Consider the following 25,402-nt stretch of genomic DNA (forward strand, 5'->3'; position numbering starts at 1 on the left):
TTTGACCACCTAAGACAGGAACTATCCTCACCGCCGATTCTAGCCTATGCAGACTATTCACTGCCTTTTAGACTGTACACTGACGCTAGTGGTACAGGATTGGGGGCAGTATTGACACAAGTTCAAGAAAACAAAGAACGAGTAATAGCTTACGCTAGTCGAAGTCTCCGAAAAACAGAACGAAATGACCAGAACTACAGTGCGTTCAAGTTAGAACTACTAGCAATCTCCTGGGCAGTAACTCAAAAGTTCAAGTCGTATTTACTTGGCGCAGAATTTGTTATTTATACAGACCATAAACCCCTACAGTTCCTAGCTACAGCAGACCTCGGAGCCATTGAACAGAGATGGGTAGCAAGACTTGCGAATTTCCACTATAAGATTGCTTACAAACCAGGCAGGGAAAATACCAACGCTGATGCGCTGTCCCGTATGACCCAGACTCAAGAAACCCCTTGTAGTACACCAGACGATGAGATCATCTACAACCTTCAGCAGCATACAGATTGTTTGCTTCCCTTGATGGAGCAGGAAGAAACCAATCAGGACCCTCCACCAAGAATTAATGACGACTTTAGGAACAGACAAGACCTAGATCCAGCAATAGCTGAAGTCAAGAGATATGTACATTCTGGGACACGCCCCACATACAATGGTGACTCGACAGAGGTGTCATTGTTACTCAAACAGTGGACCAGCCTAAAGATACTTGATGGATGTCTCTATAGAGAGATCCTGAGAGGTTGTCACCAAGACACAGTAAAGCAGTTTGTGGTGCCGTCTAGTTTGAAGATCAGAGTTCTCCAGGGTTTACACGACCAAGCAGGACATTTTGGAGCCACCAGAACACTGGCACTTATTCAAGAGCGCTTCTACTGGCCCAACATAAGGAGTGATGTCCAGAAGTACTGTGCAGAATGCGAACGTTGCAATTTAGCTAAACCGTCGACAACGACAACAAGAGCCCCACTGGTTAATATTAAGGTGTCAGCCCCCCTGGAACTTGTGGCTATTGACTTTCTTAAGCTTGATCGTTCTACAGATGGTTTCGAAAATGTCTTAGTCATCACTGACTACTTCACCAAATTAGCAGTCGCAGTCGCCACCAGAAATCAAACTGCAGTAACAACGGCAAGAGCTCTTTGGCAGCATTTCATCACGAAGTATGGTTGCCCAGCACGAATACTGTCAGACCAAGGTGCTAACTTTGAATCCCGGTTAATTAAGGAACTTTGCCAGATGTATAACATCCATAAGAGCAGAACTACACCCTACCACCCAGCTGGAAATGGCTTATGTGAACGGTTCAACCGTACCCTCATAAACATGGTGCGTACATTGTCTGACGAAAAGAAGAAGCAGTGGCCTGCACATCTAGCAGAACTTACGTACCTTTATAATAATACCCAGCATTCCTCAACAAAGCAAACTCCCTTCTACTTAATGTTTGGTCGACATGGAAGGCTACCCATTGATCTAGAAATGGCGACACCTGAAGACAACCAGAGACCGATGTCATCTGACTGGGTTAGTTATCACTGTGAACGACTCCACCATGCCCATACACTTGCAGAGAAAGAAATGGAGAAGGCATCTGCTGTGCAAAAGAAACTTTACGATCGAAAGACGAAAGATCAACCCTTATCCAGAGGTGAGCGTGTCCTAGTAAAACGCCTTCATTTTGACGGCAGGCATAAGACAGTGGATTTTTGGAACCCAGAGCCACACATTGTCACCGGACAACCCAACGTACATCTACCGATCTACCGGGTGAAACCAGAAAGTGGTGACGGCATGGAAAAGGTTCTCCACCGCAATGCTTTAAAACTTTGCCGTATTCCAGTAACTGTAGAAGAGACAAACACACCTCCCCAGGACAATGCCCCTACAGGTACCAGTAGTAGCCCAGTGACACCACTACTTCGGATACCAATTCCACAGCAGATACCCGACCGTACCAGCAGCTCTGATGATGAGGAGAGCGTAGATCACCAAAGTGATGATGAAGACACAGAGGCTTCTGATAGGCAGGAACCAACACACCCCCCTGTGCTCACCACAGTACCAGATACACCCACCCTAGAATCAGTTGTAGATCCCACTTTGTATCTCAGACGGTCACGTAGGACCAAAGGTTTGCCTCCCGAGAAGTCATGTGTCAATAATATCATAAGTAATGATTTTTCACCCATTGTAATTTCTATGCAATGGTTAGAAGATGGCTTGAGTAAGGCTAGATCATCTAATTTCTTCAAATAAGGTGTGCTATTGTGTATTCATTTGTATTTTTGTACCAAGACTTACCGGTCTTTGTGGTATGATCCTTGCCAGAGGATCCGATTGTTTTAGGAGATACTGTATTTTTTTATGTACAAGCTAGAAGTTGTTTGACTGTTGTACTAGGAAGTTAGGAAACTGTGTTAGTTACAGCCTTCTGGCCTAACCAGGTTGGATATATACTTCACAAGTATATGCTGTATGTTTCCTTCATTTCTATTTTTTTAAATTTTGTTTTGTGGTTTTTGCTGCAAGAAGTTTTCATTGGCAGTGTAAGCCAATATAAAGCGGGCGGGGATGTAAATAGCTCTATTTCTGTTTCTTCTTCTCTCCCATCCTAGTGGTTATGTAATAGGTGCCTATACTCTTCCACAACCTGTGCTCATATTCCCCTGTATATTTAGTAGTGAGCCAGTGGCAACAGTACTTTCTTTGTTCTGCCAAAGTTGCTGGTTGCTGTAAACATCTTCTCTTCTTACTTTCTTTTCTTAGATAAGGGATGCCTTGTCTTAGTTGTTTCAGTTTTAGTGTAAGCATTTGTATGCAGATTAGTCTGTGTAATCAGCTCTGATTGGTTCTGAGTGTTACTCTTGGTATCTAGGGTGTTTATAGCCAATCAGAGGTGTTAAGAGGGTCACATGTTGTTACCCTGTGGTTTAGGTGTTTCCTCCAAGGTGTGTTACTGTAGGAGGGAGAGGCAGTTAAGTTGTCAGCCAGTCAACAGGGCCTGTTTGTATATTAGCCACCCTTGATATCATAGTCTGTACACTACAGTATACATATATAAAAATAGTTAGAGAAGTTGTCCTTCTTGTGCTTAAAGAATACATATTTATCTACATTCATATAACTTTTGCTGTCCGAGGAATTAACTGTCTATAATTGATTTGCTGTACGTTTGTAAACATTATTTCATCGTTTTAATGGATTATATGGAACTGAGAGCTGTGTCCTGCTAGTTGCCATTTTGTACTTACATATATCTTTACTGGGACTTCACCTACTCTTTTACGTGGACGTCACCTAGTCTTCTACCTACTGTCTCTTGTACCTGGACTTTACCTACTCTCCTTGGGAAGAACATTTCTTTGGATATATATATTTTATTGGAGTATTCCTGGAACTCTCCCTCGTATCTATATCCACTGGAGTATATTCACGGAACTCTTACCTCTCACCTTCTATTTCGTAATTTCCTGCTATCGGACATTCATTTATTAAACCTTGCATCACCGTGCCTACCAGTTATTCTACTACATTGCCGTGCCGTGTTGCTGGACTATACAGACCCGCCCGCCAGATAAGCTCTATCTCTTTTTTTTATTAATGTGCACATACATGTATTAGTCTTGTGGCCACTTGACACCTCTAGTTGTTTATATTCAATATCTTTAGTTTTAATTGTTGATACAAGTGTAATTGTGTAACAGTAAAGAGTACTTTGCCAAGATTCTTTATGTTGCACACTGTCATGTGTGACCCAGCAAATATAACTATTTTCTATACCTAACAGCCAGTCTTATTCTTGTTTTTAGCCTGTTGTATTTGTAATACAGTGGTCAGCTGTCTTCACACCTCGTGACCACTAGGGGGATTCCCAATAATCCTGTTGGACAGCTAGCTGCTGTCAAGAACCCTGTATCCCGCAACTCTTACATATATATATGAATGTATATACAGTTTGTAACTCTGTACCACTTTAATGAAGAGAAACTTTATATGGAACGTAAAGATTCATCGCGATACACCGTAACTGCAACGACATACCATAAATTTTGCAACGACATACCATAAATTTTGCAGCGAAATACATTACATTCATGAAAAGGTTCAAAGTATTTATTTTAAAGTGAAACCTCTTCATATATACATCCGACCTCTCAAAGAGGCTCTCCCCGTTACTCTTATATGATTTTTCAAAACCCTGACTTGTGCACACGATGACGCGTAGCCTGTACCTCATATAAGAACATACAGTTCCTAGCCTGTGTCGCAAACTGTAGTACTATATATATGATTAATTAGAAACTGTTTCAATAAAGTAATTATTGATAGTCTTCTTCAATATGCAAACGAAACTTATGATATTAGATAAAGTGAGTCAGATATTTCTAAAAATGTACTAGAGGTGATAAATTAGTGACGACACCTATATAGTTGGAGTGAAAGCTAGGCGGACGGAATGTGAACATAATTACACGATAGTAAGAAACATGCATGTGTTACTATGGTCACCTGTAGTTGAATATTAACATAGGTGTAATCAGTGTGCAGACAGTACCAGACGTTAATACGATGCGTTACTATGGAAACCAGACACTCATTTACGATGCATGCGAGAGAACTAATATATTACCTGTAAAATATACGACAAACACAGACAGGAAGGAAACAAGGAAAGGAAAAAACAAGTTTGATTACTGGAAATGAGGCTTTTACCAAGGGTGAGGAATGTAAGGAAAATTACTGGTTAAATTTCTGAAAGCTATAGTGACCACATTCAAGACATTATCAAGTTGGGATGCGAATTGGATTTTTGGCGCAAAAGGAAACCAAAATGACATTGCCTTGTGCTGTCCCTTACATACGTAACAACTGACGTTATAGTCCTATCAGATGCGTAGGAACGGGAGGGGGGGGGGGTCGGCCCAATAGGCCCCCAATATTTGTCTGCCCCTTCCTGCCCCCTAAAAAAATTGTTTGTGGTTAGAAACATTACTCTGCCTACCGCCACTTCACCCCTCCCTACCCCCCCCCCTTGTAAGAAAGTGTTAGGCACATTTACAGGAGATGATTATCTATAGGCCCCTGAGTCATATTAAATTTAGCACCCGACAAACAGTCCCATTCTCTTAAAATGTGGAGTCGTAGTTTGCCCTTACCGTTTGAACACATGAGAAAGTTCCTGCATCCCCTCCACCAACCCATTCCATCTCCCTTATTCCTCAAAGTTAGACACACCGATTCCTCAGTGAACGAAATATAAACAAGGCCCATTAGAGTTTCCTTATAGTATAGGGTAAAAATCCAGTATAGGGCCTATACTGCATTTTTACTGGCGTAGTGCATTAAACACTTTTTCGGGAGTTAAACAGAAAATAAATATACCAAATTGCATCGTAGGTCCTCCTCCCCACCCACACACGCCCCTTGGGGGGGGGGGGTCAGGGTTCAAATAACTTCCTGAGCTCCAGTGTACCTTATATGAAGACCTGCCAGTTACATGAAATTAGACGGTTGAAACTTCGAACTTGTAGTGCACTGAGGAAAATACACTAGGTGCCGTGTTAGAAATCCACGTCAACATATAGCTTGACTACCGATGTGTTATGTTAGTGCGGTGGTGGGTTTTGCTAACGGACAAAGGTCACGGTGTCACAGAGATATATAGATACCTGGTTTAGACTTCGGTTTAGGCTTGGGCTCTACAATAACACTTGCAACAGTGGATGGTGGATCAGGGGATCGCTCAGGTGACGTTGCTTCCGGTGGGGTAGGGGATGGGAGAGGGAGAGGATCAGATGGAGGGGGTATTGGGGAAGGAGTTGGATCCTTTAGGGGCGTCGTGAACATTTCAGAAGAAGCAAGTGGTTCTGGAAATTAACGAAATATCGTAGAAAGAATATTTTTCATACGAATGTCACATTTTGAAACAACTTGTTCGATACGTGGCCTATTAATACCGTGGCCTATACTAAAAGGTTCAAACTTCACTATAGTAGGCCTATGGGTAACTTAAGTTTAACCCAAATCTGAAGGTTTCCAGATTAACGGACAGTCTCGGGTCCAGGTATATGTCCAGACAGTCCAGTTGACCAAAGTGTCCTTGTATTTATTTATTTACTTTTACACTTCATGAAATCCTCGAACAAAGAGTAAGTCACTCACCGTTAGCGTCATCCACAATTTTCTTCAATTGTTCTTCCAAACTGAAAACAAAACGAGAAATATAAAGTACAATATTACAGGCGGTTTTCATTCACTTCTTCATTGATGGGACGTGTCGGAGAGGATGGGGGGAGGGGGGGGGGGTTGAGTCGCTAGTTTGGTTTGCCATATTGAAAACCTCATCTAATAGAGAGCTTCTCCATTGCACACTCACACACACACATATATATATATATATATATATATATATATAAATATATATATATATATATATATATATATATATATATATATATATATATATATATATATATATATATATATATATATATATATATATATATATATATATATAGCCTATATAAATATTTGAAATCGTAGTGAGTTATATCCAGAACAGTGAAAAAAGTTCCAGCATCTACCCTGAATCTAACCCGGCCCTCCCGCTTTATATGCGTACACCCTAACCACTAGGCTGTAGACGCTGATTGTATGTCCAGAGGTTCGAAACCGGTAAGGTATATATATATGCCCACATGTTCATGATTGATGTGGTTTAAAGTGACTGCAAAGAATACCGTGTACAAAATAGGTACAGTGGTGTTGGTGTTCCTCGATAAATGTGGTGCATTGTTAACAGTGCGTGAGAGAAAGGGCATCAAACAAGTGATTTAGTAGTGGAAGTGACGTTAACGATTCGATGACACTGCATGAGCCTATCAGCTTTTGCTGATGGATAGAGGATCCAAGATGATTACACCGTCTTTACATTATATCGTGGTAGATGAAAAATGCTGATATCCGGTATGTTAAACGGTGTCGTAAATATTAATGAGTAAGGTGTAAATATGCAGTAAAAACTCTTGAACAACATCAGAGGTGGATAGCCGGTCCAGACATGTCCGAAGCGGATTAGTTGGTGACAATATTGCAATTAAATTGCACGGTGTGACATACGGTATTTGAGGACACCGTGTAAGTAATCCGGTGAATGGTTGGTGCGGTGTTGAACTGTTAATTGTTACAACCTACCGCTTCAGTTTTTTCTTCCGCTTTTTCTCGATCTTTTTAGGCGGTTTAATTGGACTCGCCTTAACCGGTTTCATAGGTTTCCGTTTTTGTGCGGTAGTCTGTTTTGGTAATGGAGTAGTTTTGGATTTTTCTATCTTCGGTAGTTTCTCCATAACCGGTTTTTCTAGTTGAGTTTTCAAGGTGGGTTTAATAATTACTTTTACCGGTTCAAGGTGTTCAGGTTTTTCAGGCTTTTGTCGCTTTGGCGGTTCTTGTGGTGGTATTTTCTTCTTCTCCTTACTAATCGGTGGCGTTTTCTCATTTTTCGGTGCGGGTGCAGTTATCTTCGGTTTTTCGGTTTTCACACTGTTTTCTATCAGTTTTTTAGTAGCGGGCTGAGATTTCTTCTCTGGTAGACGTATCAGCTTCTTTTGAGGGCGCTCTTTGAGTTGAGGGTGCTCTTTATTTTGTGGGTTATCAATTTTTGGCAACCTTTAAGACACAGTTTCAAAAAGTGATAACGTTTTCATATAATATTAAAGCAAAGTGAAACTTATGGGAAGTTTAAAAAAAAAACATTTAAATTAACATTCTATCAAAGAGTCAGACGTTGTTCAATTGCAGTTATACAGAATGGTCTACAATATAGGTATAAACTCTTAGGCAGCCGGCTGGCTAAGTCCGGACCAGGAAAGGGAAGGGGTCCAAGGAGAGCAAGCCCTCACATCTTGAGAAATTTTAGTAAAATGGAGAGTGCTCAGATGCAAAATTGTGCTATATAGTTTTGAAACAATATTTGAAAAATGTTCGACTGCTTGGGTTGAGCCTCACATACATGTTACATATATATATATGTGAGAACTGTACGGTAGCATTTTTGTTGTTGTAACATTTTCTCTGATTTTAATCTGGCTAAGCCAGGGGGGTGGGGAGGCCTTTCCCTACCCCATATGCTTACGTGATTGCGCCCTCTGTAAAAATAGGTCACCCTCAAACACCTATATCTATAGTTAGAAACAGGTATTAAGAAATAGTTTTCAATTAGCGCCGTGAAATATAATGTGTCTTACTTATATTAAAGGTCACATTCTTTACCACCAGAATATCAATTTATTAAATTAATGAGATAGTAAATGAAATAGAGGGCGCACTATCATTTGTTGTTTAAAATAATCTGACATACCTTTCTTCAATGGGTGATAACGGTTTCTTTTCTTCTTCTTCAGCCGTTTTCTCAGCGGTTTTCTTCTCTTCAATCGGTTCTTCATGAGGAGTCGGTGGTAACGGTTGTTGAACAATAGACGGTATTCGATTCGGTTTCGGTGGCGGTTTCCAATCGGTGTTTGTTACCTTTGGTGGTTCTTTCTTTATTTCAAACTTCTTAGGTTCTTTCCAAGTCGTCCGTTCATGACTTACAGGAATACTTTTCGTGACTGGTTTGCTGCTCTTCTTAATTTCGAAAGGTTTCGACTTAGGCAAGTCTATTTTCCTATCTTTACTGAAAGGATCTTTGGCCTCCGTGGTCTTAGGTTCCACCGGCTTCAGTTGAAATGGCTTTGGCGCTGGAATAAGTAAGCGGAAGAACATGCATAGAAAAAAGTATAAAAATCTACAATTGATGGTCAACACAGACAAAAAAAGAAGATTAAAAGAAGTTCAGAGCTTCTTGCTTTGTAGTGTTTCATTATAAATATGATACATATGTTTCATAAACAAGAGGGAACTTTTATACACATAGTGTCGTTATAAACTTCTGTTTGATCAGAGATAGAAATTCACGCTTGAAATTATCACGAAAGGCTATAATACCGCCGTACATTCCCGACTAAGCCCTCTAAAAAGAAATGAAATAAAATGACAAAATAGCTGAAATCAACTGTCAATCAACTTTTTTTAAGAAAGCACTAACCTTGTTTAATGTTACTATGCCATGCAATACAATGCTTCACTATGCTTTCCACTGTACAATGCTATGCTATGATATATTTTGGCGGGGCATACTATGCTATTCTAGCAAAACTGGTTAACTTCTTTAAGGCTGTGGGTACGTACAATGTAGCCTTATATACGCAGCGCGATGCTACGTATACTGCTATACAATGTTATACGTTATGCTTGGTAATGTTTGTACAATACCATGCATGCGATGTTTTGGCATGGTATGCTAAGCTATGCAGTTGTACTGCACTCTTTCGCTTTCTTGAGTAGATCTACGCTATATAGGCAAGACTATGCACTGGCATATACAGTATTACCGTCTGTCATGCTATGCTAAGCAATAGTGTGATGTACTATGGTATGATCATGCTATATAATATTACTGCTGTGCAAAACAGTACTCTAAAACTTCACCCTTTGTTACAGTAATACGCAATGCATTTCTGTTTAGTGAATACATCATAATACAATGACTTGCATTGCCTCAGTATGTGCAATGTTGTGCAACGCCGAAACACTACGACAAAATGTATGATATGGCTTGCTACAGTATTTATCTATTTACACTGGCCTTACCTTTTGATATCGAAATAGAAATATATTGCAGGAATAAATATTTACCTGCGGTTCCTCATTTGAACCACATGCAAACGGCTACATACTTGCATACAAATATTTTTTTTTCATATTTTTTCATATATTTTTTTCATTTTTCCCCATATATTTTTCAAATTTTTTTCATTTCTTTGACGTTACATAAATACCAAACAATAAGCATTTCATATAACGTGGTTACGTAAAAAAAGGGGAAAAAAGACCTCTGTCAGGATCGGTCTCTGCAGCTGTTAGTTTGATCAACTGTTCTATTCACATACCCGTGTACAATCTCTTTTGTCTCTCTAATTCCTCAATTTTTTGTCTCTCTTTCTCCTCTAATCTTAATTTCTTCCTTGCTTCCAATAACTCCTGGCGATCCTTCAATCTTTGCTGTTCTTCCGCCCAAACTGTAAATAAATTGAGGGCGCAATTCACAGCAACTTGAGCACGTTATACTACAACATAAATGAAAATTTCGTTAGTTGTTGCAATATTTGTTTTCAACTTACATGCAATGCAATTACGGAGTTCTATCCTATATTTTGTTAATACATACTATAAAGCTTATTGATATGAATATGTTAGAATCGAATCTCGACAAGTCATTATTCCGTAATCAATATTTACGGTTCAGTATATGATTTGTGAATCATCGCCGCACTGCCATGTACAGACCAAGGCCAACAAATTAAGACTTATTAATCAATTTATCGAAATTATAAAATCGATTGTGCAAGAACTGATATCAATTGTTTGTTCATATTTTTGCTAGGTTGATGTCTTTTCGAAGCATTTTGAAATCAATTCTAACATGTTGAATACTCTGTTAACATGTAGTGTGTCAACATTCCGGTGGTTCTGCGGGGACAGCCTAGTCTTAGACTTAGCATGTTAGTATAAGGCGACTTTGTGTATTCTTGCCGAGTTGGCCTAGTTACGGTAACGTTACATCTTGACGAAAATGGTAAATTGTACAGTTTGATATTTTGCACGTAGCTTGACACTGACACTTGTCAAATATCGTGTTTTCGTGTTATTTGAACACATTCAGTCTACAACTCGTATATCTGTTCAGGACTACCGTACAAAAATACTCACGCTATTGTTACACATGACTGCATTGATATCAGTTTTTGACATGGTGTTTCTCACATGCACACGCCTATATACTAAGAGTCTACACTACGGGGGTAGAGGACTGGGGTGGAGAGAAATTGGGCAGGTGTGACGGAGAGGAATGGTTGGACAAAGGGTGCGTTTGAGGGGGGGGGGGGTATTGGAACAAATTCTTCTGGTGGTTAAACTGCTGATTGGAATCTAATTTGTTTTACATAATTATGCTGGCTTTTCTTTCTATCTACAGCAAAAACCAAACACACATGCACACACAAAAGGCGTCAAGAAAATATCTCTAAAGATTATGTACTGGCAGATCCAGACACATACACTTGAAGCGTTCAATCTATATACTTACAGCAACAAAGCGCATAAATGATAAACAGCTTTGTCAACTATCTCATTCTCTCCTTTATGTTTGAGGAATTGATCGCCATACATCACTGACTGCCATCCACCCTCGAAAAACTGTCGCAAGTGGCAGCCAGATGCATTCATGCATATTAATATTGCGGTTTCTTCATGAATATTGATATAGTAATGTATTGATTTTCCATTTTATGTATATAATCTTACATTCAGATGACGTAATGGACGTTCCGATGCCAGAAGATGGCGCTGGATTCGTTGGGACTTTCCTCTGAAAGTATTCAGGAAAATACTTTTGAAGAGCTGTTGGAGAATGACAATTTAAAGCTCATGAATAAACATTAAAAATCGAATCAAACGATAAAACATACGGTGGATGGTTGAGGGAAGGAGAAGGGGGAATTGCACTTGACGATCAAGCCTGCCTATATAGAAAGACTATCATCCTAAAATTCACATCAAGCTTTAATAATTTGTTACTTGGTAGCATATACTACCCCATATACTGCAATAAGGATTCACCCCTTGAACGTACCTAATTAATTTACCAGTCACCCTATGATTGTAAACACAAGTGCTCTAACGGTCACTGAAATAGGGCACTGTGTTTGTGTAGAGGAGCGTTCAGTATTGCTAGCATTATCAACTAGGGTAGATATTCAATCTCCCCTGTTTTTGGCCAATATAACAGGGGACTCGGGTGGTATTTGCTATAGGCAGAGAAGATCGTTATGCATTTTTTTCTTTAAATTATGTCTTAAGTATTTTACACGAGCTTCCGCTCATATACATTAACGTCAGATAATGATGCATCATAAATAATTAAATTTCCAAATGAGAAAACGCTGGAAAGATGACAAAAAATAACGTCCTTGCTACAGTTTGAACACTAGTGAACACTTTTTGATTTTATAGCATGTTTTGGCGCGAAACGGATAGAAAAAACATCTTCACCGATCTTTTCAATTTGGCTTCTTTGCAAAACCTGCAATTGAAACCCATATGACGTCATTGCCCGTTACGCTCAGTATGAAGGTTTGGAACCATATGCAACGGTGACGTAAAAGTTCTTCTTCAAATGCTATCAATAAATTGAGAGTATAGGCATACAGCGGCGATAATATGGAAGCGGTGACCTTACGAGGTGCTTTTCTCGTTTAGTATATAATGGTCGTGAAATGTATATATAGGGTATCGTTTGCGACCTATGTTACTCACCTTCCATACAGGCAGTACAACGATCTGCAGTCACGTGGTGAATTGTAGGCAATGGCAACCAATGAAATGGGAAAGATCGAATAAATATTCATGAGGAATGAAGATTATGAAACGATGTTTATGAATCGAAGTAATGAGTGTGGAATAAGAATAGATATCCCGCCAAACTATGAAAATGGAGGAAGGCCGGAGAGGGGAGAAGGGGGGGGGGGAGGTGTAGAATTGGTGTAGCTCCAGGTATGACGTCATTGCAAAGAGATAACGATTTAGACTGGAGTGATTGCACATCAATTGAGAGATGATGAGGGAAAAGGTGCTATGGTCAATGCAAACTGCAATTTAATACCTTTTTTAATATAAATTTTAACTTCGAAGACTGAATGGCCATTTCAATTTGGCCAGAAAATATGTTTGCAACAAAATCATTACCCGAGAATCCCAACATATTAATTTCTCAGTCTCAAAAAATAGAGATCATACTAAAATCTGTTACCATGACGTAATAGACCATGACGCAACAACTTCTTTGGATTCTTCTCTTTCACAGCAGTATATTAAAATAACATGGCTATTACAAAAGGCGTTAATATCGATGCCATAATAACGTCGACCATTAATATAACGTTCGGAAACACTTCTCTCTTAAAAAGTAACTGAATTCAATATCTACTTACCTTCGAATAATTTCTTCCGATATTCGATCGACCCGGATTTTAGAATATCAAGCACACACTGAGGTATCCTTGGGGGTCTCTGGCGGGCCTTGGTTGGTTGGTGCAGGGGCTCTAATGGTTTCTGGATCTTCTTGATCATAGCTGGGATATCCTCAACTCGAGGATGACGGAGAAAGTCTTCCAAATCATCCTCTATGGATGCAAAGAGAAGAAACAGCAGAGCTGATATCGATCTGGGCTGAAACCATGGCGACGAAGGCGTCTAGTTCCTCCCCCCAACTTTTAAGCACGTACCGTACCTTTCTTCAGACTCCTACCTCAACCACCACCACCACCACCACCAACTGCCCCCCCCCCCTCCCCTCTAATCCAAACATTCAGTACTAATAAAGAAATCACAAATATGGCTCTCTAACTGCTTACATCACTATTTTACTTCAATTTGTTTCCATACAAAACAGAAGGAATGCCTCGTAAAATGATTTTTTGCACCATTTGTAGGGCTGACAAGGTTCCCGGTTTTCATGGAAAACTACCAATTATGGACAAATCAATGATCGGAAACACACTCACAAATGCAAAATGAATACGAAACATGTAAGCAAAAAGTGTTAGAAGAACGATGCACACCGCGTTACAATAGTTTCATATACGAGTCCTCAGTAATGGATTACGAGATCTTACTCAAGTGAAGTAGACCTAGCTCATGTAAGTATTGAAGGTGAGTAAACGACAGACAACTTTCACTTACGTGAACGCAAGTATCTAACTTACGTGAGTATTCAATTGCCGGATGCTCCGAGGAGTCTTTTTCGCCCTGTCCGCCCTGCTTCTGCTCACTGGGTGTGGTGACGTCATCGTGTTGAGTAACTAAGGTAATGCCACCAGCAGACGACGCTGACTGGAGTAGATGCAAGCTTAATCAAATGTAAAAGTATACAGTATTGTATATGTGTATGAATAGACAGAACACCTTTCGTGCTGTGATGGACGAAATGAAAGCATTGTAAGTTACCAATCTGACCCAATTTCGCTACATTGGGACGTTCTCATCATATTAGTCAAAATAGCAGTTTGAAGTGCTCAAAATAATCCTTAGTACTAACCAGAATTTATTTCTCATACTGTAGACCATTGTACGCTATGCTGCTTTCAATTGGGGAAAAGTTAATACTTACTGTGGCTTTGAACTGACGTCACATCCGTGACAAAACTCCCCTCTCTTTGGAAACTCGACAAGGTTGACGGCATTGGACATGTCTGGATGTTGGCGTTCATCTTTCAAATTCTCGTCATTTGAAAGAGGTTTGACGGATGAAGAGTCATCAAAATGAACGTAAACACCATTGGATGAATGCTGCGCATGCGTGAATTCCATAAATTTGCGGCATCCGTAGCAAAACTGTGGAATATCGTACTCTTTCTCCCTGACGTCAGTTGAAGTCAGCAATTTGGGGTGGAGTGTTGCCATGCCAACGAAAGGAAGATAGACACGGTCTGAGCGCGGGCTTTTGAGTTGTAGTCTGGATGTACCAGTGGCAGACGGTAGGCTCGTCTGCGGCGCAGTTGATGTGGATAAGGCATCATGTGAGCTAAAAGAAAAGCAAAATGGCGGTTATCATATAAGTTTCCTTTGGGAAATATGTTTTGCATTCTTATTCTTGTGAGCTTTGAATGAAATATGATTCTTGAAGAAATGGCATTTGTAGATAGTAATTTAGCATAAACTAATACATGGTTGTAAAGCGTGATATTCTGTCATAGGCTAACATACAAAACAATTACATACAGAAAAAGCACAACCACCGTTAGGGGCCATAACAAACTACTATAAGTTACTTACCATGACAAACTCGTGTATGACAGAGCAAAGCATAAAATATCATAAGGTCTATATGATATAACAAAGTTTAGTGACAAACAGCGTTAAATATATAGGCCTTACGAAACAATACGAACCGTACAGAACAATACATATTATAACAAACTCATTCATACCGCAATAGCAAATAACACAATATTCGAGGTACGGCAGTGCAGTAGAAGCAGATCAAGGGTAGTAATTAAACAAGAGGGATGGGTCCAAGGATTTGTTGACGGTGACTTTCATAGGGGTAGGAGTCTGGTGACCGCCCACCTCACCCCAGTAGAAATATTGCAAATTTAGTCGTGAAATTATAAACTGCTATGCATATTTAGGTTATAAATTAGGCCTACAATTAGGTCTATTCACGCAAACTAGTTTTGTGTGTGGTTTGAAAAAGGGCGTGCAAATCCCATCCGCCCTCCCCGGATCCGGACCTGCTTACAAGGCGAGATAAGTTATTATACAGTCTTCATTCGATTAAAGTTGATATAACTTACACATTTAATGGAGGTAGATGAAGTTGCATTGAATAATCCGTTGTAAATGAATCCTGTAAAAAATAAAAACAAATACATAATTATCAAGGAGGAAAAATAAGGGGAAAAAAGATAATTAGGTTTATACGTTAGTTTGTGTTATAATCTATTAGCATTTTATTCGTTTGTGAGGTTTAATAAACGGGGGAGGGAGGAGGGGTGGGGATGGGGGGGGGGTAAACCCACACACCGCTCCTGGATCCGTACCCGATCTTATATTGAGTAATTCTCATTAGGTTCGGTACAGTTGTTGAAAAATGAAACACAAAAAGTGAACGGTGACGTCAAACTGGCTAATGTGAATAAATGATTTAAACTTCTTATATAGAGTTAACACTAAATAAAATATGCGTCCTGCTATAGCGGATTTGTCCTAGATGAAGTGGGTGCAGAGTGGATGGGGGAGGGCAGGATTTGAGAGGCGGAAAGCGCGGGCGGAGAGGGAGGTGGAAATACAAGAAACAGGTACATGTACCTCAAGTTTAAAATACAAGGGAGCAGTGTTATAGTGTTTATCCAAGAAACAAGCCTCGTCTTGCATGAGTCAATGGTATGAATATATTTCAGCACAATCTTTATTTTGATGGGGTCAGGCTTGGGGTAATCGTAATCAGTAATCGTAATCGATTACAAGGGCAAAGTAATCGTAATCGTATTACATTTATGATTACAGTGAAATTTGAATGAGAAGGGCAAAATTAGTAGAAATGATTAAAACTAATTCTTACTATTGGCTTTTAGTGTGACCAAAGAAGTGTTCCTGCTTCTAGAATTCTCTAGCACAATAAACTTATACTAAGCAGTATATACTGGGGATTTGATCGCCATATTCAAGGATTTTTTATCACCTGAATTGTTCTGTTCAATGCTGCCTCTCAGCCTTCACAATCCTTTTGCATACACAACTGGTTGACATTAGTTGACATGGTGTGCTGATTATAGAAAATTATTTCATTAGTATATTAAATAACAGTCAGGCTGACAAAATACACCCTTTAAATTCATTTAAGTAAGTAAATTTGATAAATAATTGCATTGCCATGTTCAGTGGGCCACAAGGCTCAGGTGTAGCAGCTATTGAAAGCACATTGCTATTTATGTCAGTCTATTGTTCTCATTTGAATACAGAAATATTGCAAAACGCATTGGCAGCTAGCATAAAAATTCTTGTGAAAACATCACGGACGGGACATTTCAATGTCCATTAGTAAAACGTTAATTGTACTCATCTCATGTTGTGGGGAAAAAAGTTATTCAGAAATTTGCCTTCATTCCATTGTCCAATAACCCATCCAACTTTGCACCATTTACACCTCTTTAATTAATGTAATTAACCTTGTTGCTGAAAAAAATCACTGCAAATTAAGTATTTTGGTGGATCAGAATTTGCTTTACCAGAGTTGACCCCTTTTGATGAAAATAATTTACTTTTACTTTGGCCTTCCATGTTCTGTGGAATGCCCCATTTCAAAGCTGTTTAGTTTTATTTTGGTGTTATAATGTAAAAGAGTTTTTAGTTTTTCTGCTATGCAGAAATTATTAGTTTACAAAATATAGTGTTGCATGAAAATCTTCATTTGTTTTACTTTAGTATTTGTCTGTTTACTCTTTGTCTGTTTAAATTGTATTTTTTACTGGACTTATGGGTTACACATCTTAAACGTGTTAAGGCATAAATGTGTAATGCCTGGTAGGAATTGTAGATTCCACAATTTTGTCCGTATACTGTAAATGCCCTTCCTTTGCCCTATTTCATTGCCCTATTTTCCGGCAGAGAGTTATATTAAACAGATATGCAGAGGATTGTGCAAGTAACCACAATGTAATCATGATTGTAATCACGATTACATTACAATGTAATCGTAATCGATTACTTCAACTTTAGGCTGTAATCGTAATCGTAATCATACATTCTCAAGTAATCGTAATCGTAATCGATTACATTCAGATGTAATCGCCCCAAGCCTGGATGGGGTGGGGATGGATGGATTAGAAGAAGGTGTATGAGAGACCGGTGGTGAAAAAGCTTAGGTACGCTACGCCACTCAGCTGAAGGATCCCCTGGGAGCATTTCATTACATACCCATAATTTATTCCCATTTCTAAACAGATCCAGTAAAGCCATTATTACAGTGCTACGCATACCAACGATATATATGTATTTCGTTTTATTCAACTTATGTTAAAATTAGTGGGTAATTAACCGGACCAGTTAATATTAATAACATCTTTCGCCCATTTTCTAATTAGGGTTTGCATAGTATATATGCTAGGAGTAAAGACGTCTTTTCTATTGATTTGACAATTAAGTGAATGAATGAATTAGGCTTTTAATAAAAATTGTGACATTAATTCAACTTACAATCTTTCTTGTGTTTTTCATTTGCATTACGGGAAATGAAATTAACGTGTTGTAAAAACATCCAGTTTCTTTTATGCGTGTTTTTTTTTTTTAAACTGTATTCAAGCAGGTTACTCAGCAACCTTACCCCAGGCCCAGTGATAGGCCAGGTCACGAGAGTGTTACAGATTTGTTTACCGGGTCGATTTAGGGAAAATATGAACTAAAGAAAACCCTTGTCATATTACACGTAACTGGACGAAAAAGACTTCAAAAAGTGGGCCCAGTGAAATGATTGGCCCCTGGGCCCGACCTGATTTTACACCATCCCTGTCTAACACAGTATAATTGAGGAACCTGCATGCCGGGATGAAAGGTTATAGCGAGACATCATATTTATCTGTACAGTGTTCACATTGATTAAAAACACAATGAGAGAAATAACACCTGTTACACCTGTTGATAACAATCCTCTGATATACATGCCGTGGAAGAAAAGCAGCCAGTATAAGAAATATGTTTTTGTCACACTGGATTCAACAGAGGGGGTGTAGCTCAAATGGTAGAGCGCTCGCTTAGCATGCGAGAGGTACGGGGATCAATGCCCCGCTCCTCCAAGGAATTTTTAGTTTACTTTTTACTTTTGTTTTCTTCTCCTCGTTCTTCGTGTAGCCTATAGTGTGTTCCTTCTTGTGCACATACATACATAATCTTTCTGTTCAGAGATACATATTGGTGATGTTACACCGAAACAAGCTTCACCTGCCCCCCCCCCCCATTGATGTCTCCCTTCACTATTCCATAACTAATTTTATAATATTATTTACTTATTTCTTAATTAGATGTTAAGAACCGTTACATTTTTTCTGAGCTACTCGAGTTAGCATCATTTAGAACTCCGAGTTTGAAACAGGCAGATTTTATGAACTAGGGTGCCTTCACCCACTCCCCCCCCCCCACCTCGCCGTCCCTCCTCCATATCTCGGCCTTCAGTGGGTGCAGTCGGTACCATACAGAGTAGTTCACACCTTTACCCATCCCCTTTATAAACATAGGCTATACATATTACTCGGGAAGTACACCTTTGTAACTTAGTGATTCCATTGTTTGAAATATTTATTGGATAAATTCGCCAAATATGTTCAGTCCTGCAGACTTGCAGTACTCGAGTTTGGACTCGTACTCAAGTCAATACTCGAGTACATTTTCTGGTACCCGTACTCGGGATCTATATTCTTACTCGTATACTCTTATTGACCCCGAGCCGTTGGCTGTAGCCCCCATCGTCCCCTCTCGGCCAAGTTATGTTGCATCGCTAAAATTGAGATGCATATGCTATCATATCCAAAGATTCCCTCAATTATAATTACAGTGTAATATGCCGCACATACGCTATTAACATAAGCATTTAAGCATTAACACTCCCCCCCCCCCGATGCACACACCCCACAACCCTCCCCCTCCCTCCCTCCTTACCTCCCTCCAGATTTCTAGGAAAGTGAGATTAGTTTATAAACTTTCATTCGTTAATTAAGCTTTACCAAGTCCAAAAACATGTGTTTCAAAACTGTTGTACACAATGTGTTTTCATTTCTAAAATATTCAATTCAATAATGTGACAAATTATAATAATATCATGTTTATGTATTTCCCGCATGAGATGGAAGATTTTACGCTTCAAAACCCAAGTCGTTGCTTTGACCTTCAAAAAGTCACAATAAAGCTTGTAATTATTTACAAGACGGTTAATCGATAACCTAACCGAAGATATTCGGGCATAATCCAAACTATAGCATATGGAAGAAAGATTATATATATGGCAAGATATCTCAGGTATGAGAGATTGTACTTCAGTCTAGCTTGTTGTATTACTAGTCATTATATTATACCATAATAGTAACACCTATTTCCGAAGGTTCACTATGTGTTTTAGTCTAGGGAAATATATTTTTTAAATCTTTAAACAGTGTCTGCGGGGGTGTAGCTCAAATGGTAGAGCGCTCGCTTAGCATGCGAGAGGTACGGGGATCAATGCCCCGCTCCTCCAGATACTTTTATTATTTATATTTATGAATTCATATAATTTTGTTTGGGTACTGGGGTTGAATGGAGGGAAGGAATGAGGTGTTAGATTGGGTTGATATGGGAGGGAAGGAGGGTTGCGGTGTGGAGATTCGGGGATTGTGGTGAGAGTGTAATGTTTCTTATGCACGATGGGAAGTAAAACAAATATTCTGGCATGGGCTACAGTAGACAGAACTGGGGGGGGGGGGGTACTTTTCGAAGTTTTAACTTTCGAAGAAAGGTGCATGTTTAATTGTTTAATTTTTAAAGGGTGACATTTGGCACAAAATTAATGTTGATATTTTGTAGACCGTGACACGAAACACTATTACTATCAGTCCAGGTTGTAAATTCTGGAACACTTTAAATTTTTGAGGAATGATGACATAGATTTAAACAGCTGAAGTTTATCACAAGTTAAAGTGACTGGATTATTTAGTCGAAAATACAGACCAGTATATTGAACCTCAGATGTACGTAACACAAAACTCAATGATGAGACATTTATCGTTTCGAATGACATGTTTGTAAAGTGTGAACTATATAACATATCAAGTCTAAAAGTATGCCGCCCCTAAAGTCGTCCCAAGTTAAAAGGGTATAATTGTGCGTGTTGGGGGGGGGGGGGGAGGGTGGCAGTGACGTAGCCAGGATTTTGGTTTGGGGGCAAGTCATTTTTCTGTCCCATGTTCAGGCAAGGGCGCCGTTTTGTTTTGAAACTTGGTGGGGACGTGACTATCTAAGCGGAGCGCCACCATAGGTTCGCGCGGAGCGTACCATATTTTTTTGACAGATGTACCCCCAGATTGCCGGAAATTGCATTTCCCAGACACAATTATGATATAAAATGGGTCATTGATTTTAATATTTCACGGTTTTAAATGTTTCATGAAAAATAGAAAATAAAAAAATACAAGAATAAGAGTTACTGATGATAAATTTATCAAATACAAACATCATAATGAGCCAATATAAAACAAGAAATTAGTCCATCTTCACCTTCCCCCACCGCCCATTGGGCAGTTGGGCGTGGGGTTCCATTAATATGTGCTGGGTGCTACACGCAAAGGCTGGTGTTGCTTTTGGCTGCTGGAGACATGGTTGAAGTTAGCACCACCGGGTAGCATACATCAATGAAACAAGCAACTTGTAAGGCTGCCAATTAACGTATCAGACTTGTTTCCATCTTTTGCATTTGCTCATTCATTAGTTTGGTTGCTTATTTTGATAACGTCTAATGGGTACTTGAGATCTTTACGACTAACGCGGTAAAGCAGGATATCATGGATAGTCGGACTTCCAAAATTCACTCAAAAGATGGTGGGGACATGGTATACCATGTCCCCACCTCTGAAATTTTTGGTGGGGACGCGTCCCCGTGTCCCTGCGGGAAACGGCGCCCCTGTGTTCAGGCACATAGCGGTGGATCGCCGTCCTGGAGGAGGGGTATAAACAGAGGGGGTGTCTACCTGTCCTTCTGGAAAAAAAAGATACAAAATGGTGCTATCATTTCCATTTTTCCATTTTTGATTTGTTTTTTGCTCTCTTAGATTTTTCACCGCCGCCCATCTCGTCCCCCGAAAATGTCTGTGGGGCACTCTGATCCCCTACTCCCCGCTGGCTACGCCACTGGGGATGCATAGGCCCGGAACTGAATCGAGTGAAATGATCATGTTCTTTCGTACAGGTTTTGATGATTAACTGCTTATATGTTGAGATTTCAACAGAATAATTTCATCGTTCTGCATATTAACACAATACGCTGCAGTGTAGTGAACCGAACATTCCCATTGATGCCCCAGGCTCCCACTTCAGCCCGGGCTCCCAACTTGCAGTTCGGTAGTTTTATTAGCTTGAAAAACGATCCTGAGATGGCCGGAGAAGTCAAGTGTGCCATGAAAGCCTGATATATGCTAATATCGTTTGCATTATTTTGCGATCGATGTTTTATTCTCCTTCTTATGCCAATCAAATTCCTGCTCGTCATGTAGGCCTATATATCCATGCAAAAAACTGAAAGCTAGTCGACAACGTTGAGATGTTACAGAGTACATGTGAAAATACATGCACTCATGTGTTTTCACATCGTTACAATGTATCCAACACATGCTGGGACGCTGTTGACACCTGGTATTAGGAATGATGTGCAAATTGTATTTTGTAGCAGTTATTGAACCTGCACGCATTCAATGGCGGGAAATGTATGTAGCTGTGAAGCAAACGTAGTACTGTTTAGATAATTTTTAATACACACTCAACCCAGCAACGGGGGTGTAGCTCAAATGGTAGAGCGCTCGCTTAGCATGCGAGAGGTACGGGGATCAATGCCCCGCTCCTCCAAGGTAACATTTTGAATAGTTTTTTTTTTACGCATGTGCTTTGCATTGTTTTAATTAACTGCTTGTTTAATTTATTGCATTGTTTTAATTTATTGCACACACTTAATTTAATTTTTTGCATGCATTGAAACTTAAAAAAAAGAGCAACAAAACGTTTGGCTTGCCCTTTTGCAAGGTGTGTTTCTACTGACACGTACGGCGTCCTCACAGAATAACAGAACAACATGAACAGCATCATGAAATATCAGGGGAAAAGAGGAATATGTTTATAATAAACATAAAAATCTTTAAGTTCAGCGGAATTCGTTCTAGAAAATGGATTCGCCAGAGGATAGTCCTCGTTGCAGGCCACTGGATGGAGACGCTGTGTGTTTTGCATGGCAAGGTGAGGGGGGGGGGGCGAATTCATTGGGCAACATGGAAACAGATATTTTTGTGGTATAAGTAATTTTCGGGGGCTTGAGTGAGAGTGTTAGCATTCACGCTAAACTCCCGGTTCTCTGCCTATTTTTTTACCGGACGATTACATGCAGCTATGAATTAAGTCTATATATCTTTATCTGCTTATAATTTAAAATATTAGTTTTAGCTGGGAAGTACGCTCAAATTGGTGGAGGGGAATCACATCCCCTCCCTCATTCCCCTCCCTCCTACCACGCGAACTTTGCATTCATTCACTTTAAGTATGTAAATTGAATTAACCCAACAATTAGTCATCATAGGCGTAGGAGGCGAGGGGGGAGGGCTGGGGGCTGCAGCCCCCCCCCCCCCGAAACAAAGATTGTTGTGAAAATTCGGGCAATATGCTGAGAATTTTTTTGGGCACCTATACTGAAAGAAAAATAATTTGCAATGTGTTTTTCAATGGTTAAACTGATATTATTATGATCATTATTATTGTAACGACTTCCCCAATAATTATAACCAATATGGATGGGTAATAAATAACACGGAAAATGATTGTATGTTATTTGCATGCGATGTAATAACCGATGCATGCATATATGACATGCACATGAACATGTTGAACGCGCTTGGTTATATTTTTGGGGCAAGTCGTTACAGCCCCCCAAATCAAATTGGGCTCCTACGCCTATGTTAGTCATCCTATGTATACATATAAAAACACGGCGCAAAATAGTTGCTTGTCATACCCCCACCCCCCTCCACCCCCCCACCCCCCCGCCCCCATCCTCCATCGGATCTCATCCCATAAGCTCTCTTGTACTAACTATTGAACTCTGGGCGGTGTCGATGAACTGTACTGACCTAACAGATTTTATTTGTGTTACTCAGTCACAACAGAGGAGTAGCCCGAACTGTATCACTAAATCACCACAGCATCATTTACAATATACTGGAATACACAAACACTCGTTTTTGTCAGGACTCAGGACCCACTAATTTCAAGTATATCACCATTTAACATGGCGAGGTTATACGCAGACAATAATGTCGTTCACAACCAAAAAGAAATATCGATTTTCTCTTTATCGATTTTTCCGAACTCTCGGTATCACTTGAGGAAAGGATAAGAGATTTCAGAAATGTTCCCTATTGTTCATGAGATTTACGTAATATAATGGTTGCTAAGGTCAAGCATCATTTCGTGAAACTGTATGCCGGCTGTACAGTACTTCCGTAACGATTATAAGCGAACAATGTATTGACTTATTAAACTGTCAATCACAGAAAGTAAGTCGTTAAATCTTCTTGCGTTCATTGTTGGAGACATCCTGATCCAGGAAATTGTACTTAGTAATCTATAAGCTACAATGTAGCAGGAATTACATTAACAATGCAAGCAGTTTATAACACTAGGCTGAAGAGAATACACAGTGGTACTACCGTACTATATGTACATGTGCCATATGAATGTATATGTTATCAATCTGATTTATAATGCTGTCCTCGATTTACAACCAATTGGGAACATGTTTTTGTGTGAAATATATTTATGCGTAACCATACCCCCGTCTCCACCCGATTCCAAATCACCCCCCCCCCCACCTTCACCACGGCTAAATATCAAGTAGCCTAATATTGACTTAATAGGTCATATCACAATATTTTGAGGATGATGACGTCATCTGGAAAGTATTATCTCCATACCCGCGACAGACAGACACACTGATAAACAGTTAGGCTACATATTGGATATCATGTTTATATATTTAATAACTGATCGTGTGGCCATGCAGGTACAGGCGAACATATTCCAGAAACCTAGCTCTTGGCCTATATAAAATCTAATCATGAAATGCATGGAAACTGACATTGAAAGAAACCGGTGTAAAAGAAAGAAATATCAGTTGATAGGTCCCAAAAAAATGTTCCTTGCACAATTCGGACTAAACAACTGTAGGGCAAAGGTATAATATATGTTATCGTATATCGTGGTTGTGCGTATACATTAATATATAGGCATATATGTCTGCTTGGATTACATACTATTACATATAGGCTACTAGTATGTATATTAGGTCTTCCCGCAAGCAGGAACTCGCGAAAGAAGCCATGGAGGCTTGTAGACTCGCAAGCTGACCGAAGCCAATCTCTCGGCACACATCCATTTAACGTCCATGTCGGGAAGTTGTTATTGAACAACACCCTTGCCAGACGACACACATTGCTGTCGGCGGGGAATCGAACCGGGGATCTCATGACTGGGAGACGCCAGCGTTAACCACTAGGCTATACACTCCGCCGTGTACTGTAGGCTATGTGATACACATATACTGTAGGCTATGTGATACGAGTATGTTATGAGACTTCTACCTTTGTGTTTTTAGTGTGATCATAAACATACGAGAAACTTAGAAATGCTAGGAATGGTAAATAATGTTTACAGCCGAAGACTACCGTTATATACACAAAAGCTTATGGGACAACGTCGGGGTTTAACAGTTACCAAGCACAACTATAGCGTAATTCGTTTAATAACAACTGGAATTGCTACATGCGTAAATACAGTCAGCCTAACACGACATAAAAATGAGAATTGCATTTTGTTTAAGCGAGAAGACTGAAAAGCCTTGATCCCTGCTCGGTACAGCCCCTCTACAAGGAAGGCGTATAGATGCCTTCCCTCTGTAATTGATCCTATAGCATTTATAACATAGACTATTGACCCTATAGCATTATACCATAGACCACTGACCCTATAG

General features: G+C 39.6%; 1 protein-coding gene and 3 non-coding genes across 14 annotated transcripts in view; 3 read left to right on the plus strand and 1 right to left on the minus strand.

Moving 5' to 3' along the window:
- LOC139984293 (uncharacterized) overlaps positions 1-25,402 on the minus strand; it is a 53,053-nt gene that overhangs the window by 22,176 nt on the left and 5,475 nt on the right. For 6 of the 11 annotated variants that reach the window (XM_071998149.1, XM_071998150.1, XM_071998146.1 and 3 more), the window contains exons 3-13: positions 15,453-15,505; positions 14,267-14,680; positions 13,863-14,005; positions 13,089-13,280; positions 12,415-12,438; positions 11,404-11,499; positions 9,990-10,118; positions 8,360-8,738; positions 7,198-7,668; positions 6,166-6,206; positions 5,673-5,870 (exon numbers count right to left, since the gene is read on the minus strand). In XM_071998149.1, the coding sequence (XP_071854250.1) occupies positions 5,673-5,870; positions 6,166-6,206; positions 7,198-7,668; positions 8,360-8,738; positions 9,990-10,118; positions 11,404-11,499; positions 12,415-12,438; positions 13,089-13,280; positions 13,863-14,005; positions 14,267-14,680; positions 15,453-15,505 (2,140 nt within the window). The remainder of the gene's footprint in view (positions 1-5,672; positions 5,871-6,165; positions 6,207-7,197; positions 7,669-8,359; positions 8,739-9,989; positions 10,119-11,403; positions 11,500-12,414; positions 12,439-13,088; positions 13,281-13,862; positions 14,006-14,266; positions 14,681-15,452; positions 15,506-25,402) is intronic. The other 5 variants (XM_071998145.1, XM_071998147.1, XM_071998153.1 and 2 more) reach the window with 5 other exon arrangements.
- Trnaa-agc (transfer RNA alanine (anticodon AGC)) lies at positions 18,377-18,449 on the plus strand. Its single transcript has one exon. It is a non-coding gene; the product is annotated as a tRNA-Ala (tRNA).
- Positions 19,807-19,879, plus strand: Trnaa-agc (transfer RNA alanine (anticodon AGC)). Its single transcript has one exon. It is a non-coding gene; the product is annotated as a tRNA-Ala (tRNA).
- Trnaa-agc (transfer RNA alanine (anticodon AGC)) lies at positions 22,164-22,236 on the plus strand. Its single transcript has one exon. It is a non-coding gene; the product is annotated as a tRNA-Ala (tRNA).

This window comes from Apostichopus japonicus, chromosome 17 (assembly GCF_037975245.1).
Source record: "Apostichopus japonicus isolate 1M-3 chromosome 17, ASM3797524v1, whole genome shotgun sequence".
NCBI classification, from domain to species: Eukaryota; Metazoa; Echinodermata; class Holothuroidea; order Aspidochirotida; family Stichopodidae; genus Apostichopus; species Apostichopus japonicus.